The following is an 18,440-nucleotide window of genomic DNA, read 5'->3' as shown; positions in this document are numbered from 1 at the left end:
TAAAAAGAACCCACGCTATCTCAATATTTATAATAACCACACTAAAATCATCAACATTACACACGATTTAATTTCTTTTTACCATCCAACTTTCATTAAACACAACTACCAAAAGGGGAGAGCCCTTGCCTTTGAATCGCATTTCGAGAACGGTCACCATAATTGTGGAACCCATATGAAAGATCCGCATGTCTCAAGTATGATTCTGAAAGTTACTTTTACCTGGGCAATTATTTTCAAAAGTGCTTCCGTATCCTTACAAATTCGATGGGCAAGTGGCAATTTATACGCCACTTGATTGTCAAAATTGCTTTTACTATAATTCCCCTTTACATAACAAACAAATATAACATTTAGATGAAGCAGTGAATTGATCAAAATTGTGCTCATACCTTTGAACAATTAGGCTCAGTTTTGGTGATGAGGAGGGGATGTTAAGAGTGTTGCAGGAGTGCTTTTCTTTCTTATACAATCTTATGCTCAAAAGAAAAACCATAGAATGAGGCCCACCATAAGCATAGTTAAGAGTGTTGCATTTAAACAGAAAGCTGTTGATCATTTAAGAAGACATAAAGATAAGTCCAATGGTCAAAAAAAAAAGGAAGGGATAAGGAATGCGAGGACATAAGCAAAACAGCATAAAAGTTGCTCCAAAAAGATGATTATGTGCATTTCATTTGAACTCCATTTTTATTCCACTGGTCCAAGGTTTCATAAAGATGATTAAGTGCATTTCATGTGGCTGCAACTTTATTTTGATGAGGATAGTTTTGGTTGTTAGTGGTGGATATTAATTGCTGATTACATTATATTGGCATTCACCTATCCCAATAAGGTTTCGCAATTGCTTTAGGAAAGAACATTTCTAAATTTCTGTAAACATATTATTGTGGCAAAGGAATTTATCTCGTAACTTCTTTCTTTGCAAGTACAAATTAAATATATAAATGTTTATAGAATAAATCTGAGGTTTACCCTTCTTCTTAAAGACAAAGCCTCATTTAGGCTTATATTAGGATTTTTGTGAACCAAGTTTCAGAAAGATTAACTACTTATATTACTGCTGCTAAGAGAATCTAAAAAATACTGTTATTATTATATGTTACAACATCACCGTTATTAGAAACTTTAAAAATATATATTTATAATAGACTTCAAGTTAAGGTTAAGTATGGTTATATATATCATTGGTAGACAAGGACAAGATGTAAAGACTTGGGATTGAAAGTCGATTACGACTGGGGTCATAAACTGTGATGATATCTAGAAACCATTCTCTGCAGAATTACATATGCTGCATGCCATTACAAATCTAAGTACTAAAGAAAGGCGACTTAAGTAGGCAAGAAGCAAGCTAGTTGATGATAATAATCAATGGACATCGGGGTGCCATTCATTGTTTCCTATACTCTGCTGGGCTTCTTGGTCCTTTCAATATTTGTCCTGGCGTTCTGCTTGAAAGACTACTATTTCATATATGACCATCGTCTCCTGTTTGTGATTGGTAACCTCAATTCTAAATCCATTTAGTGTTATATAATCATGCCTTTTGTATTTGTTTCTGCATTCAAGATCTACTATATTTTATATTATGTACATGCAGGTTTGGTTTTTAGTCGTTCCTTAACGTACCATGCGGTTACAAATGTAATTATGTGGTATGTTACGTACAATATGGATGGTGGTTTTGTGAGATCTGCGGTTTTATCAAACATCCAAGACTCCTTATCATCACTTTTCGTGATATTCATGGCTCACTCAGCTGATTCATTTGTTGGAAGATTCCGAACACTTTTATTTTCAAACACTGCATATATCAGCGTAAGTGCAGCTAATTCGTGTGTTAAATAATTGGACACTGCTAGAAAAGAGACCAATTACCTACAGCAGATTCCTACCTTTGATTTTAAAATCTTTACTCAGTCTCATAACCCGAAACAGCTCCATAGGAATATGGCTCGTGGGTAATTGGTTGAGACAGATCACCTACACACTCCTATCATACTTGTACACTACTTCTTTGTCTCGAGTAACTTAATTTGAATCTTCATCATGCTAGAGACAAGTTGGGCTACAACAGGTCCTTTCGTATGCAATTCAATTATCTAGAACATAGCTTGACAACTTTTTTATTAGGGAAATTTTGAAAATTTTATTATATTCCCAACCATTGATCTGAAAAACCACTCCTTTTTTTTTATAGAAAAAATCACTTTTATTTCCAAACTTTTTGGAAAAACAATTGTATATTTTAAAAATATTATAAAGCAGCACTTTTTGAGAAAAAACTTGTTTTTTAGAATAAAATGTAATTTGTGAGAACTAAATAGATTTTGATAACCACTAATGGTAAGAATTGGTTGGTTTAGAGTGTTGGGTATGGGTCAGGTTACAAGCTCTTATGGTTAAATTGGCACATAATAACGGTGTTATAATACAATAAACACCACACCAAATGATGTTTTGGTATAATGTGGTAACAATATGTTTTAATGGAACAATCAATCTTCATTCTCATAATATATTAATAAATAAATTATATATTTCAATTAATTAATCAAATAATAAATCAATCTCTCTCTCAAAAATTTCTTGTCTAATTGCTAGGTTTGAGGGCAACCCAAAAGGATTGTGCTACCATCAATTCAAATTTATACAAATTATAGTTATGAGCTTAGACACCTAATCCAAGAGTCTCCCACTTGGATAAGTGTGTAACTATAATTACCGGTATAACTTCTAAACTGATCAGCACATTGTCTACTCTGACCCAGTCAGTTACGTGTCTTAAGATAAGTAATCATATAATCCTCCGTTCTACAAGATATTATTCGGATATGATACATGGAACATAATCAATCTCATTGTTCAATACTTTGTTCCTGATTTCTGATTTGTAATGACATAGAACTTCTAATCGAACACCAATTTAATTTTGGTCGGGCCCGACACTATAAGTCAACACCAAATCACCGAGGGGCCCAAATATATCTCTTTTCCCATTAAGGCAAAAGGAACGAATAAACTTTGACTTATATGCTTGCACTATTTACTCATCAGATCATGCACAACAATATATTTTATAACATCAAGTTACTAAAGCGTTTACACACATATTATCAATGCACAACTAACTTCTAAACCACAACTTATATATCTTTGTTTAAGATTATAAGATATTATCAACTCAGAATTACTCGTGATAAATTGTATGTAGTAATTCTCTGAGCGTGGGTTAATCCAATACTTAAATCTCCATTTCAAAGTACTCATGAACATTGCAGCAATACCATTGCTATGTCAAAAACTCTTTACACAATCTACAATCTAATTCATGACAGTCTTAAGCCACTACTTACTTCCAAAAATATGATCGACTGTGGAATTTGAATAATCGAGTTATTTAGGAAGTAAAACATGAAAAATTAAACTCAATACTAAACAATTGACAAAAGTTAGTAAACAAACTCATAAATAATTATATATTATTTAATCACCAAAAGTCAATTACATTTACTTTGTTACAAGTTTCAAACTAATTATCTAACTACTAAAACTAATATCATCTTTCAGACCAATGCTCCTAGCATGCTGAATGTGTTTGACCCTACTCAGACCCTTAGTGAGGGGATCTGAAGGATTCTCTTCAGATGATACCCTCTTCATTACGAGGTGACCTTCTTCTACACTATGTCTGATAAAATGGTATTTTATGTCGATATGTCTTGATCTGCCATGATCTCTTGGTTCCTTTGTCAAGACAACTTCTCCTTCATTATCATAGAAAATTTTCATTGGCTCCTTGATGGCTAGCACAACTCCAAGGTCTCTGATGAAGTTCTTCAACCAAATTGCCTCCTTTTATGCTTCGCTTACCGCTATGTACTCTGATTCATAGGTAGAATCAGCTATTGTCTCTTGTTTGGAACTTTTCTAGGTTACCACTCCTCCATTTAAGGTAAACACCCAGCCAGATTGAGAATGGAAGTTGTCTCTGTTTGTTTGAAAGTTGGCGTCACTATACCCAGTTACTCTCAATGTATCACTGCCACCAAGTATTAGGACTCAGTCCTTAGTTCTTTGCTGATACTTAAGAATATTCTTAACTTCTATCCAATGAGCTCTACTTGGATTTCTCTGATAACAATTGACCATGCTCAAAGCAAAGGCCACATCAGTGCGAGTATGTGGCATAGAATACATGATAGATCCAATGGCGGAAGCATATGGAACTCTACTCATTTCTACTATCTCTGCATCGGTACTCGGGCTCTGAGTCTTACTATGTTTAGTATTACTCTATATATGCAGTTCTCCTTTCTTGGAATTCTCGATACTAAAATGTTTTAGTATTTTTTCCAAGTATGTACTCTGACTAAGTCCAATTAGTCTTTTACTCGTGTCTCTTAGAATTCTTATCCCCAAAATATAAGCAGCTTCTCCTAGATCCTTCATAGTGAAACACTTTCCAATCCAAGACTTAACCTCTTGCAAAGTTGGAATGTTGTTTCATATAAGAAGTAAGTAATCAACATACAACACCAGGAAGATTACTATACTCCCACTAGCTTTGACATATACACAGGACTCATCTTCACTTCTAGAGAAACCAAATTCCATGACTTTCTCGTCGAAGCAAAGATTCCATCTGTGAGACGCCTGTTTCAATCCATTGATGGATTTCTCAAGCTTGCACACTCTATTGGGAAAATGTGCATCAACAAAACCCTCTGGTTGACTCATGTAAACATCCCCAACCAACTTCCCATTATGGAAAGCGATTTTGACATCCATCTGCCAAATTTCATAGCCATGAAATGCAGCTATGTCGAGCATTATCCAAATATATTGTATCCTAGCCACTGGTGAGAAGGTCTAATCATAGTCAACCCTCGGATTTATGTAAGGTCCTTTGCAACCAGTCGAGCCTTGAAAGTGTCTACCTTTCCATCCATGTCGATCTTCTTCTTGAAGATCCATTTACACCCAACTGTCTTACGACCTGGTATATTATCAACCAAATTCCAAACTTGGTTGTCATACATGGACTTGATCTCGTTGTCCATTGCCTCTTGCATTTGGTTGCCTCAGGGCCTGCCGTTGCTTCCTTGTAGTTAGCCGATTCATCAAAATTTACCAGTGTACTATCACTGATAAACATATCACCATCTGTAGTAATATGGAAACCATAAAGCGTAGGTGGCATGCTAACTCTATTGGAAAGCCTAAGAGGTAATGACTTGTCAACTGGTTCAATTCGAATTTCTTCCTCTAGTTGAACCCTAACATCTTCAGAGTTCCTTCATCGTTATATTCCTGAATCTCTTCAATATCAATGGTACTCCCACTGTCCTCTTTGCATATGAGCTCTCTCTCGCAAAAAACTCCCATTCTTGCTAGAAAGGGCACGTTCTCACTAGGTCTTAGAACAAATATCCAAATGAATTTTGTGGGTAGCCGATTAAACTACATATCTCGCTTCGAGGTTCAAGCTTCTCAAGAGTCTCTCATCTAACGAAAGCTTCAAAACCCCAAACATTGATATGTGATAACGAGGGACCCTTCCCTGTCCACATCCCGTGAGGTGTTTTGGAAACCTTCTTAGTTGGGACAAGATTAAGAATATGGGTGGTAGTCTCTAAGGCATACCCATAATGAAATTAGAAGAGAAGCTCGACTCATCATGGAACGAACCATGTCTAACAATGTTCGATTGCGCCTCTCAGCTACACCATTAAGTTATGGTGTCCTAGGATAGGAGGTGTCAATTATGAAGCTATTCCACATTCCTTGAGGTAGTCGTGGAACTGGATACTAAGATACTCACCACCTCTATCGGATTTAAGCATCTTTATCTTCGTGACCAATTGATTCTCGACTTTTTGTTTAAACTCTTTGAACCTTTCAGATGTTTCTGACTTATGCTTGATTAAGTAGATATAACTATATCTGCTATAATAATCAATAAAATTCACATAGAATCGATTAGCATCCCTTATGGTGGATCTAAAGGGACCACACACATCTGTGTGTATGAGGTCCAACAAACCTTCACCTCTTTCACAAGATCCAGTGAAAGGTGATTTTGTCATCTTATCCAAAAGACAAGATTCACATGCATCATCGGACCTTTGGTCAAATGATTCCAACACTCCATCCTTTTGGAGTTGGGTGATGCATTTCTTGTTAATGTGTCGAAGACGACAATGCCACAAGAACGTTTTGGCTATACCATTAGACGAATCAATCTGAAATATATTATTGCCTAAATTATCTACACACATCACAGTTTCATACACACCATCACAAAGTAAAGTTTCAAAAAAAATACCATTTTTATATGCAGCAATTGAACCATTCTCATCATTCAAAGAATATCTAAAATGTTGTTTAAACAATGCATTAGAAGAAACAATGTTTCGTGTCATTTCTGACGATAGCAACAATTTAATAAATCTAAAATAACTTCATCACTAATCAATAGACTATAAACTCCAATCTTGGTGACAGGTGAAGATTGCATATTCCCCATGATCAAGTTTATTCTACAATCCTGCACGTCCTCACTTCTTCTTAGCCCCTGCAAATCAGAACAAATGTGAAATCCACATCCTGTATCCAGGACCCAAGAACGAGCATATGATCAATTATTAGATAAGAGAGTGTATATACCTACAGAAGTCAGCTTCACTTTGCCATATTTAATGTCTTGCAAATACTTTAGGCAGCTTTGTTTCCAATGCCCTTTGTCGTTGCAGTAAAAGCAAGTGGCCTCTTTGGGATCATAGACAGGGGTAGCATCAGAACTGGATTTACCTTAGGGTCCATTGCTTGACCACCCAACTTGATACTTTATCTTCTAGTTTTGCTTTGGTGAACCTTTCCTCTTTTTCCTTTTCCCTTGACCAGTGGCCATAACGGGAGCACTAGCAGGAGTGGAGGCAACACTTTTTCCTTTCATCCTTGCTTCAGTTGTTCGTAGGAGGTTGTGCAATTGAGACAAAGTGGTCTTATTATTTTTCATATGATAGGTCAAGATGAACTGATCATAAAAACTTGGTAAGGAGTTCAAGACTATGTCAATAGCCAACTCCTCATCAAAATTCACATTAAGCTTGACAAGGCGATTCATGTATCATTGCATTCTTTACACGTGGTTGCTAACAGATTCTCACCCTTTCATCTTGCTTTCTATGAGGGACTTTACCACTTCATACTTTTCTTGACGATCTTGTTTATGGTACTTTCCATAAGGTCCTTGTTTATCCTATACGACCAGTAATCCTCATAGTATCTCTGCAAAATCAGGAGTCATGGTGGCCACTATGATGCAAGCAACTTTTGTTGCATCATTTTAGTGGTTCTTGTAGGCAGTCAGTTCTTCAGGAGTGACCTTCTCTTCTTCAATCTCATTGAACTCTTTCTCAAGGATGTACTCCTTGTCCTCGAAACGAAGGGTCATCTTGATATTGCGCATCCAGTCATTATAGTTGGTGCCATCCAATGTCACCCTTGAGTAGATGTTTAGCAACGAGAAGTTTTGATTGGAAGAAGAGGAGGAACCAGAAACATCATTTGGAGTAGACATCCGTAAAAGTAAGGTAGTTTTAATCAGACAAGAATATTTCTTAATATAACAACCCAAAATGAAATATTAAGGCTAGGATCCAATTAAAAATTTCACAACATAGAAAAGAGATGTCGTGATCTAATTGTAAATTTTATAAAGGTAGGTAAATAACATTGAAAAATGAAATCTTAAGGAAATTAAGTTAAGTGAAATTCCTAGATCTTTTGAGATTCATTGATACTATTTAATGACATGTTTAATCTCAGATTATGATCTTCCATTGTGACTGGGATACCGATGATCACACACAAGATGTGAATAACCATACAAATTAGCTTGACACTCTCAATGTCATTTATCATCTCATTTTAATGTGTCATTTAACCACACGCGCTCTATTAATCAATGATAATTTTCAAGATTCCCATTATCACTCTTTATAATCACTATTAGTGTGCCAGTTAACCACATGCAGTACACTAACTACTATAAAATATAATGTGGGCATAACTCTGATCCGGAAGCTTCTATTCACCGACTATCTAACACCGTAGGGCTTTGTTAAAGGAGTTGGGAAATCGGGAGTATCGATACTAAGGAGTGAAAAGAGCTCTAGAGGATTTGGCTGGAGTTGGGATGATAAATGAGTTGATTTCTGAGGGTTTATATAGGCTTGAAAAGTATGTGTGTTGCGCATAGATAAGGTGTGCACCGTGCATCTGGTCGGACAAGGGTGACGTCTTATTCTCTACATGGTGCCACGTGTCGCATTTTGGGTGGTGTGGCAGTGCGCGCCGCACATTCTGTCTGTGTGCGCGGTTGAGCGCGAATTTTTCGCGTTTTCTTAGAAAATTCATAATTTGCTCATACGATGAGATCAACACTTTTCATTTAGACTATGTCGGCTAATTTTGACTTTATTTTTAATAGAATTAGACTGTTAAAGTCCTTGTAAAAATCATAACTTTCTCATATGATATCCGTTCTCGACTATCTTTATATTGTCGGGTTCCTATTAACGAGATCTTCGATTCTCGTTTAGATTGTTCCGGCTAACAATCAACCGATCTAAATGTCGATATCAGTGTTGTACATTGTTGCACTAAAATTTAGCAAAATCATTACTTCCTCTCACAAAGTCAGATTTGGGTGTTCTTTATATGTACGCTCTTCAGTTTTACGACTACTACGACTTTTGTTTAGATTACGTAGGCTAATAAGCAACCTATCTCCAATTTACCATTTACGATATACTTACTGGTCGTGAAACTTCAGAAGTCTATAACTTTTGTATATGAAGTCGCATTTGAGTGTGTTTTATGTGTACCAGATTCATATCGCAACTCCTACATTTTCCTTCAAGATTATTTGTCCTAAATAATCTTATATCAAGATTGTCATTTCGTTGATTATCGGTAAATCACTAAAATGGCTTTATAATATGTAGTCTACAACGCGCACGACTAATGAAAATCCTTATTGATGATTTATATTATCATTATATCTTAGCCCGAAGTTGCGGGTGTTAAAAAAATTGCACCAAAAAGGATTCCTGAAAAATAACCAGAACCACACCATTAAATAAAAACCCAACCGTTGAACATCATCATCTTCCTTGCAAAACTATGGATCGAAAACCATTTCTTATTATAACTACAACTTTAAGAGGTTTCAACCAATTCTTTCTGAAAAAAAAAAGAGTGAAGTACTTGGGTATCTGGTAAACTTTAAACATGTCATTTAGTTTAAGCTCATGTAACCAAACAAAACATATGGATCTACTACTAAAGTGAAAAAAAAACGGAGAAGTTGTATGGAAGACATCACAACAATCAATGGCAGCATCAAAGGAACCTTCTTAAAGTAGGTTTGCTTCGAACAAGTGAAGTCTTTCCTTAGCACGCCCGAGACCCTCTACATCACCATATTGTCGAATACCTAGCTGCCACCCAAACCACCGCCAACCACCATCTTCACCACTACCAGAAAACTGCGTAGTCGCACCACCTTTTTTCAGCCACCCACACGACTGGAACATACGCTTGTTACAGCCACAAAAAATCCATTGCCACCTTCGTTAACCAAAAAACCACTGCCATCTTAACGTGAAAAGCATCACCACCAGTGTACATCATTTGATGATGCAGTGTACATCATTTGATGATGCGGTTAAATTGTTTATTTGGTGGTGGTATTGAACTGCACCAACAAATATAGCAAAAAAACACTTATATCTAATGGCACGGTTTCAAAATTGCACCAAAAATAGTCAAAACCGCACCAAAAATAATAAGCAAAACCACACCAAAAAAGATTCCTACAAAATAGTCAAACAATTGATGGTAAAGATTTAAATACAAGATGGAGGAACATCCACCTATTATAGCCACAAAAAAAAAAGCCATTGCCACCTTCATTAATCGTCATCTTCACCTTAAACCCATAACCACCACTATAATTCAAAACAAATAATAATAAAATAAAATAAAATAAAATAAAAAAAGTGGTATCATTGGCAAGACTTAAAAACAAGAGGGAGGAACTTACTAAGTTGCCATCATTTAGAGGATGGGAGAATCACAAGGACGGAAGTATAATTCTTTCTTGGATGAGTAGACCACTAACAAACAAACAACAATGCTATAATTTGAAAGTTTTGGAACCAAAAGAGAAGATTTGGGAGGGAGATGAAAAAAAAAATAGAATTAAATTTTTAGGGGAAAATGAAAAATTAAATAGTGTTGTTTTTGAGTGTTGACAACCTCCCTACATATTACATGTCTCTCTTTAAAGCTCCCGTGGGAATCATTGAGCAACTTGATAAGATCAGAAGGAGATTCTTATGGGGAGGCAGTGAGCTTAAAAAGAAAATTCACTGGGTTGAGTGGTCTAAAGTTATTGTGCCAAAATCGGAAGGGGGTTTAGGTGTTGGTTCGTTATTCACTCAAAACATTGCCCTGTTAATCAAATGGCGGTGGAGAATTATGAATGACAAAGGAAGTTTATGGAAAAGTGTTATCGTGAGCATTCACAATTTGTACAACAAACCGGCATCGTACATCGCGAGAAAAACATCAAATGGAGTATGGTGCAATATTTCCAAGGCTGTTAGAGCTCTTGATAGTATGCATATTGATTGTAAGGATATTTTTGCCCTTACCCCAGGTTCGGATGTCAACATCTTATTCTGGAAAGATTCTTGGTGCAGTAACATTCCATTTCATCTCAAATTCCCTCACTTATATTCAATCGAAACAGTTAAACACTGTTTATTAGGAGATAGAATTTCTGGCAATGGCTTTTCATGGATGTGGAGATTTGAACCAACTGGTTCAGAAGAATTAAGTGAACTGCTACAGCTATATACGGATATTGGTAACCTGAATACCGAGCAAAAATCCAAATTTGGGTTCAGTTTTTCTCTTAATCCTAGTGGTGAATATACTGTGAATTCAATGAGGAAATTATTGGAGTCTAAACTGAATCCTTTTAAAGGGGCGGCAATTTGGTGGTCAAAGATAATTCCTCTGAAGGTGCGATGTTTTATATGGAGGTCGGTGTTAGGTAGAATACCGGTGGCTGAAACCTTGGCTGTAAGGGGGATAAATACCTCCAGCACCCTATGGTGCAACATTGGATATTCAAATGGTGTGGATTGGATGACATTATGTTCTCAAGTGTTAGAGAATTCATTGACTTCGCGACTACTTGGGGAAACTGTCCTAAGAAAAAGGAGATCTTAATCACGGTGTTCTATTGCCTTGTTTGGAACATTTGGCTATCCAGGAATGACAAGATTTTCATACATATTGGGTTAAATCCTCCAAAAATCGTTGATAATATAATTTCGCTCTCGTACATATGGTGCAAGCATCGAGGTGGCATTAGGTGTGGAAATTGGGTTGAATGGAGCGTTTCGCCTTTCACTCATTTTTCATCTTAATTTTCATGTTTGCTCTTTTGTTCCTGTTTCCTTTTCATGTTTGTACTTGGTCTCTTTGTAGCTTCTTGCTATGAGAGTGCCCATTTTAATGGTATTTGTTTTTTCTAAAAAAAAATGGTGTGGTTTTTATGGTCTTTAATGGTGCGGTTCTCAACTAGTGCATCAATAATGCGTTTTTAATGGCTTATACTATTGTTATACGGAAGACGCACCAATAAATGCTTTAATAATCCGGTTTTGGATTCCACCGCACCCAAAAAAAAAAAAAAAAACTCAACACTTCATTAAATGCTTTCTCTACTCATGAATAACCCCATAAACCTTTGCTAAGTCTAGCTTATATACTTGTAACATATCCATATTACAGCTAACATATTGACATGGAGAGTTGATCATTGTTTCCTTCGCACCAGGGCAAACATTGATTATAGGTAATGGAAATAAGCTTTGTTTTGATGCTATCATTCGAGCTGTCTTAATCAATCTAAACCCTAATTATAAGTTTGCAACAAGTTTCTACAAAAACTGTTCACAAAAGAGTTGGTTTTTCCCTTTACAACATGTAGTTTGTCATTGCTGAGTTTTTTCCTACGTCGTTTCTTTAGTGTAATCTAAATCTTGTTAGTGTTTCCATGAAATTTATGGTATATTTTTAACATATATGTCTATTGCGACAGGGTGTATTGATTTTATGGATATTCAATCCTTATGATGTGACATGGCTTATTGTCGTGGCGTTGGTTCTCCAGGCTCTTGGAAAATCAGGGGACGCTATTTTAAAACACGTACTTATTGATTTGGTAGATGGAATTGATACATCAGCAGATCGAACTAAAAAACGTTCTCTTACACGTGGAACAATCTGGTGGCGCATAGCACATGCATTTGGTGCGATTGCTTCAATATTGTGGGTTGCCCCAGACGCTTTTGGGGGCGTTCAACCAACCTGGAGAACTACATTCTTGATTTGTCTTATTTCCATGATAGCAGCCTTGATTATTTTTTGTACAGGACATAAGGTGTATCATCAACGTGAGTTAACTCAAAGACCCGTTGAAATATTCTTCAGAGTGTTTCGTGCCAAAGTACAAAAGCTACTCAAGTCCAAGTCAAGGTAATATCTTAAGTTGTTCATCCTCTCATCTTTAATTTTCATTACCAGAAAAAGGTGGGAGTTCCTAGGAAATTTCTCGAAAATAGACTTTTCCTAAGGATTTCCCAGCGATTTCATATTTTCGGAAAAACCCTTCTAACAAAGCATTACCCAGAAATTTTCTAAAGAATTTTCCATATATTTCTGAGAAAAGTCTTTTGTACGAGGTACCAATGAGTTTCCCACACATGGTGTGCTGGGAAGATTTCCAAGGAAAGGAAAAACTTTTCCCAGCAGAGGAATGAAACGCCTTTCCGATGCATTGATTTTGGAGGGAATCTCTATATATATGACCAGTTTTTTTTTGTGACATTTTGTTTTGGTCACATTTTTGTAACAAATTAATTTTCCTAGGTTTTCGTAGGTATTTCCAAGAAAACCTGCAGCACTAAAAAAACCAAAAATTACATGAAAGTATCCAGATTTTTACTACTCAAAATGCTGAAAAAAAATCTAATACAAAATAACTACCCTGATGACATAATATATATACCTTGCATTTAATATAACAAAAATGGTAAGATAGTTAATATAAGTAGGGTTGAGCAAAACCGAGCACGGAAACTGAAAAACCGAAAAAACCCGACAAAATCAAAACTGAAACCGAAAGAGAAACCGACAGTTTTGGTATGAGCTTTTTAAAAAACCGAAATAATGCGTTCGGTTTCGGAATTATAGTCATGAGTTCAAGTCTCAATTGAGACATAGGTGGTAATTAAAAGTATATTAGTTTGCCATTTAAAAAAGTATTAGATAACCATAAACAGGGTTGGTTTGGTGGTAATGGCGATTGACAATCAAAAGCGAGGTTGTGTGTTCGAGTTTTCTCGTTGTCGTTTGTTTTCATTTTTGATTTCAAGCCAAACTCCCGATCCCACATTGCTGGAAAGATAGAAAAATTGCTATACGCTTCCTCTTTCTAATTGGTACGCATTTGATATCGGTTATACTCGTCCCACATCCATGGCTGTAAACGAACACGAATGAGGGCTTGCTCATGTTCGTTCGTTTAAGTTAGTCGAACAAATAAACGAACATGAATAGATAAATGAACACGAATGAGGGCTTGCTCATATTCGTTTGTTTAATAAATTAGATTGTTCATGTTCGTTCGTTTATGTTCCTGGACATGCTAAACTGACATCAACAAACGAACATAAAGGAGCAAACATAATTGAACATATATGAACATAAATGAAAATATAATATTCTAATGTAATCAAACACAATTAAGCATATATAAACATAAAAGGAACTTATATGAACAAACATAAACGAATGCAAACGAACAATATAAACGTTCGTGAACGAACATAATTGAACGAACGAGTCCATTGTTCATGTTCGTTCGTTTAACGAACGAACGAAAATTTATGTTCATGTTTGTTCATTTATTAAATAAACAAAAATAAACGGAAATTCTCGTTGAACAATTCATGAGCAGTTCACTGAACGTTTAGTTCATTTATAGCCCTATCCACATCACTTCAAACACAGAAGCTGCCATCTCCATATCAGTTATATAAATATTTTCATCTGTGTATAGAACTTGGGCTTGGTTGAAGGTTATGCGGTTTTAAAACCAATAAACCGAAACAGAATCGATTAGAAACCGAAAACCAAAAAACGGAACACATTGGTTTGGGTTTGGGTTTGGGTTCGGTTTAAGTTTTTGAAAACCGAACTAATTTGGTTTGGGTTCGGTTTTTGGTCAAAAATAACCCGTGTATTATTGGCATTCCTTGGAAATTTTCGCAGGAACATATTCTAGTAGTGAAAATTGAAATATCATATTGTTCCATTTTTAATTAATACTTTGTCGTAATTATTGGCATTCAACTATCATACGTACAGTAATCACCTCCTAACACAGAGCATTTTTAAGTAATTATTTCTACCAGTATCAAGGTGTGTAGGAAATGTATTCCTCCCTTAATGGTTTTGAGGGTTCAAAGTCCTTTTGTGGACAAAGGTGGGTTAAAGGGTGTATGTGCTTTTTCGTTAAAAAAAGTAATTTCAAAGCCAATTTGAGACATCAAACCAGAGTTATTTCATGGGTCTGTTCACATTGTCAATAAATTTCTTACTTGCAAAAGAATCTAAATTCCACATTTTGATGTAGATGTTCCATGAATAGTTCAGAACAAGAAAGACTACCAGAAACTAGAAGGCAAGAAAATGATGGGATTGCACTAAATAGATCTCCACCGCATTTAGATACAAATGGGAAAAAATACAGAGGAAATAGTTCTTACAAAGAGGATATAAAGGTGGTACGAAGCCTCTTAAGGATGTTTCCCATGTGGGGAACGTTAATCGTGGTCTCCTTAGTATCAGCAGCCGGGAGTACTTTCTATATTGAACAATTCAGCAATCTTAAAGGTAATGAGGAAATTCCCGCCCAGATGTTCGATGTGATTCAAGATATTTCAGGCTTCGCTATCCTAATTATATATAGTTGGACTCCTTTCTCCAAAAATGAGAAGCTTAAAATTGGTGTTGGAATGTTTTGTTCTGTCATATCTTGCGTTTGTGCATGGAGATTAGAGGTTTCCAGGTTGAAAGCAGTCATCGAGCAGGGTGATGATGATGATGACACGTCCATTAGTTTTCTTTGGTTAGTGCCTCAATTCAGCATCCTTGGATGCATGGAATGGCTTGCTGAGGAAGGGTCGTTAAACTTTTTTAAGTCACAAATAGAAGAACCCATCAAGAGTTACCGTGAGGAGTATATGGAAGTTGTGATGTGCCTTGGAATATTGGTTAACACTTTTCTCATTTTAATACTCAAAACCCAAGGGTGGTTTGGATACGATGTCAACAATGGTACTCGTCTGGACAAGTATTATCGACTTTTGGTTTATCTATGCTCGGTTAACTTGATAATCTACTATTGCATTGCGAAATGTTTCTACAAGGAGACTGAACAGGAACGCCACTCTGCTCATGGTAACTTGCAACTAAGTGAAAGCACTGATCATGCTACTACTGGGAACAGTTATAGGAGGAAACGTTTTCTTGTTTTGTTATCACGTCAAGTTTCTTTTGTGTTTGATACTCTATTTTGAATCATGTTATTCGTTGTAGTATTTTCAGGTAAAAAAGAATATTATTTGTACTTACTAGTCGTCACAAATGGAGCTGAAACAATTCCAGGAAGACGCGTAAGTATGCTTTAAATAATAGATAAACATTTTTATTCCATGTTAAGTAAATAATAAACGCTTGTATATAGCTTATTAAACATAAACATTTCTATTCAAATAAATTACTTTTTATATAACCAAGATTAAGGTATATATTCCTACTTTCGGGAGAGTTCTTATTAAGCTATTCTTACTTTAGCTAAAAGCTCTTAATTAAATGGTGATTAGTTCAATATCACCACGTTTCCTAATTCAATAAAGAATGGAACAGAATCTTCTCCAACTTATATATATTACTACTAGAAAAAAGGATTTTAATCACAGCGGAACTACAACGCACTAAAATGTCCGTCATAAACAGCTGTCATGATTTATGATTTATGATTTATGACACACATAATTAACCGTCGTAAAAGTATATCAATAGTTAAAAAAAATTCATGATTTACAAAAATGTATCTCATTGATTACTTTCTAAATTGAAACTAAAAGTCCAACATGTCTAATGTAACATTCGGATTCCCAGGTATCTTATTTTAAGTATTTATCTTGAGTTTTAGGGAGGGACTCGACGAGTAGGCGCTCAGACTCGTCGAGTAGGATCACGATTTCTTGCTTGGATTAATGACCGGACTCGACGAGTCGATGAGTGGACTCGGCGAGTCCGCACTGTAAAGTGAAGCCCTAAATCTTAGGGCCTTAGCCCTATTTAAAGGCCCTTATGGCCGTCATTTGCGGTCACTACTCCCCTATGAAAACCCTAGAGAGCAAAGAGAGCTTAGAGAGCAATTTGGAGGCTAACTCTTCATCCTTTGGTGTTATCTTGCAAGAAGGAGTGGGAAAATCGAAGCTAGATCGATTGTGAAGCTTGGATCTATGTTGTTCACGCTGAGATTCACGTTTTGAGGTACAAGTCCCTTCCCATCTCGTGTATTTGATAGATTCCTTGAATCTAGGGTTTCCTTTGCACAATTTTGAGTTAGATTGTGAAGCATATGAGGTCCCTTTGGGTATAGATGATAGATCTGGACCTTGAGAGGTCCAAAAGGTCCCAAGCTTCCATCTTTATGAGGTTTCATGTGAGCCTTGAGAGTAGAACCCCATTTTAAAGGTTTTTTCTCTGTTTTTGGTCTTATAAGCATTGCATGAAAGTAAAGTTTGAGCCTTTACATGAATTTCGAGTGTTAGAAGGTTAGATCTACTGGTTGGTGAAGCATATCTGACCTTAAGAGATCGTTTGAGTGTTTTCATGGGAGGAACTCGCCGAGTCCATAAGGGGCTCGACGAGTCGAGTTGGGTTGCCCCGCGATTCGCAGCCTGTGATAACCCGTTGAGTGTAGGGTTGACTCAGCGAGTCGAGTGAGGACCAGGGGCGAAGAGGACATGCATGTACTCGTCGAGTCACATGAGTGCACTCGACGAGTCTGGTCAAAGTTTGATCGTTGATTTTTGTTGACTTTTAGGGTTTGGTCAATGTTAGGGACTTTGAGCCATGAGAGGGGTAAAATGGTCTTTTACCCTTCTGAGAGTGAAGAGAGGGATTAGTCTAGCCTTGAGGGTTGTATTGATTAGAGTGCTTATTCCATGTGATTAGGCGGGGTCTAGACCAGATTTTACCGAGTTCGAGATTTACCGAGTTACCCGAGGTGAGTCTTCTCACTATACTTTACCTAGAGTGGTAATTAAAGTTATATGACAGAGTATCTTGTATGTTATTTATGCGATTGTGATACACTGCATTATTTCTATGTGATTAATGTCGTGTATGTTCCAAAGTTATAGAGTTAGAACCGGAAGGTTCACAGAGTTAGGACCAGAGGGTCCATAGAGTTAGGATTAGAGGGTCCACAGAGTTATAGGCTCAAGTGGCTATTATGTGTCATATGTGGTATTTTGAGGAACTCACTAAGCATTTATGCTTACAGTGTTATGTTGTGTGTTTCAGGTACCAGTGAGGATCACGGGAAGGCGCCGGCATGATCAGTACACACATGAGGAGCTTTTATACATTATGATCTTGGGGTTGTGTTTCTATGGATTGATATGTGATACAATGACATTTTTATAATATTTATGAATGAAAGTATGTTTTGAAAATGTAAAAATTTGTTTCAAAATTTTGGTGTTACACCTAAGAGGGGAACCCTAAGATGCCTCATTGCCTAATATATATATATATATATATATATATATATATATATATATATATATATATATATATATATATATATATAGAGAGAGAGAGAGAGAGAGAGAGCTAGGTTCAAATGTGAATTGACATCTATTGTCCGGACGTGTGGACAGTGTTATTCTGTGATAATGACAACTAAAATATGTTGTTTGATAATATGAATACGTTCAATCTTACATAACGATTGTCATTATCACATATTCCTATTAATTAAATCGTTTATAAGGTTATTATAGACTCTTTATTATTATTCTCATTTTGTCAGAATATTGTCAGAATATTTATTGAGTTGTATTCTGTCAGAATGAAAATGAGTGAAAAACGATGTGTGAGAACAAAAATAAATAAGACTTAGTGAGAATGCATGAAAATGACGATATTTTTGTAAGGTTGAACGTATTCGCATTACTAAACAACTTATTCTCGAAGTAATTCTC

General features: G+C 36.0%; 1 protein-coding gene and 1 long non-coding RNA gene across 4 annotated transcripts; one reads left to right on the top strand and one right to left on the bottom strand.

The window, feature by feature from the left end:
• Nucleotides 1–769, bottom strand: LOC122195847 (uncharacterized). The gene is made up of 2 exons (XR_006186784.2): nt 393–769; nt 1–327 (listed from the first exon to the last, which is right to left on the bottom strand). It is a non-coding gene; the product is annotated as an uncharacterized LOC122195847 (long non-coding RNA).
• Nucleotides 770–918: 149 nt separating this feature from the next.
• On the top strand, nt 919–17,931 carry LOC111898206 (protein NRT1/ PTR FAMILY 5.14). Of its 3 annotated transcripts, XR_008226295.1 has the most exons (7): nt 919–1,504; nt 1,604–1,821; nt 12,191–12,627; nt 14,789–15,830; nt 16,646–16,719; nt 17,407–17,458; nt 17,758–17,931. XR_008226295.1 is itself a non-coding variant. In XM_023894133.3 (4 exons), exons 1-4 carry the CDS (start codon nt 1,375–1,377, stop codon nt 15,732–15,734), a joined length of 1,731 nt encoding a protein of 576 aa, XP_023749901.1. In that variant the 5' UTR covers nt 919–1,374; the 3' UTR covers nt 15,735–15,870. The 3 variants fall into 3 exon arrangements, 1 of the variants encoding a protein (XP_023749901.1); XR_006186783.2 differs by lacking the exon at nt 17,407–17,458 and having other exon boundaries at nt 17,758–17,930; XM_023894133.3 differs by lacking the exons at nt 16,646–16,719; nt 17,407–17,458; nt 17,758–17,931 and having other exon boundaries at nt 14,789–15,870.
• Nucleotides 17,932–18,440: the final 509 nt, after the last annotated feature.

Source organism: Lactuca sativa, chromosome 9, assembly GCF_002870075.4.
Source record: "Lactuca sativa cultivar Salinas chromosome 9, Lsat_Salinas_v11, whole genome shotgun sequence".
NCBI classification, from domain to species: Eukaryota; Viridiplantae; Streptophyta; class Magnoliopsida; order Asterales; family Asteraceae; genus Lactuca; species Lactuca sativa.
The sequence above is the reverse complement of the archived record's forward strand: the minus strand, read 5'-3'. Positions and strand labels throughout refer to the sequence as shown.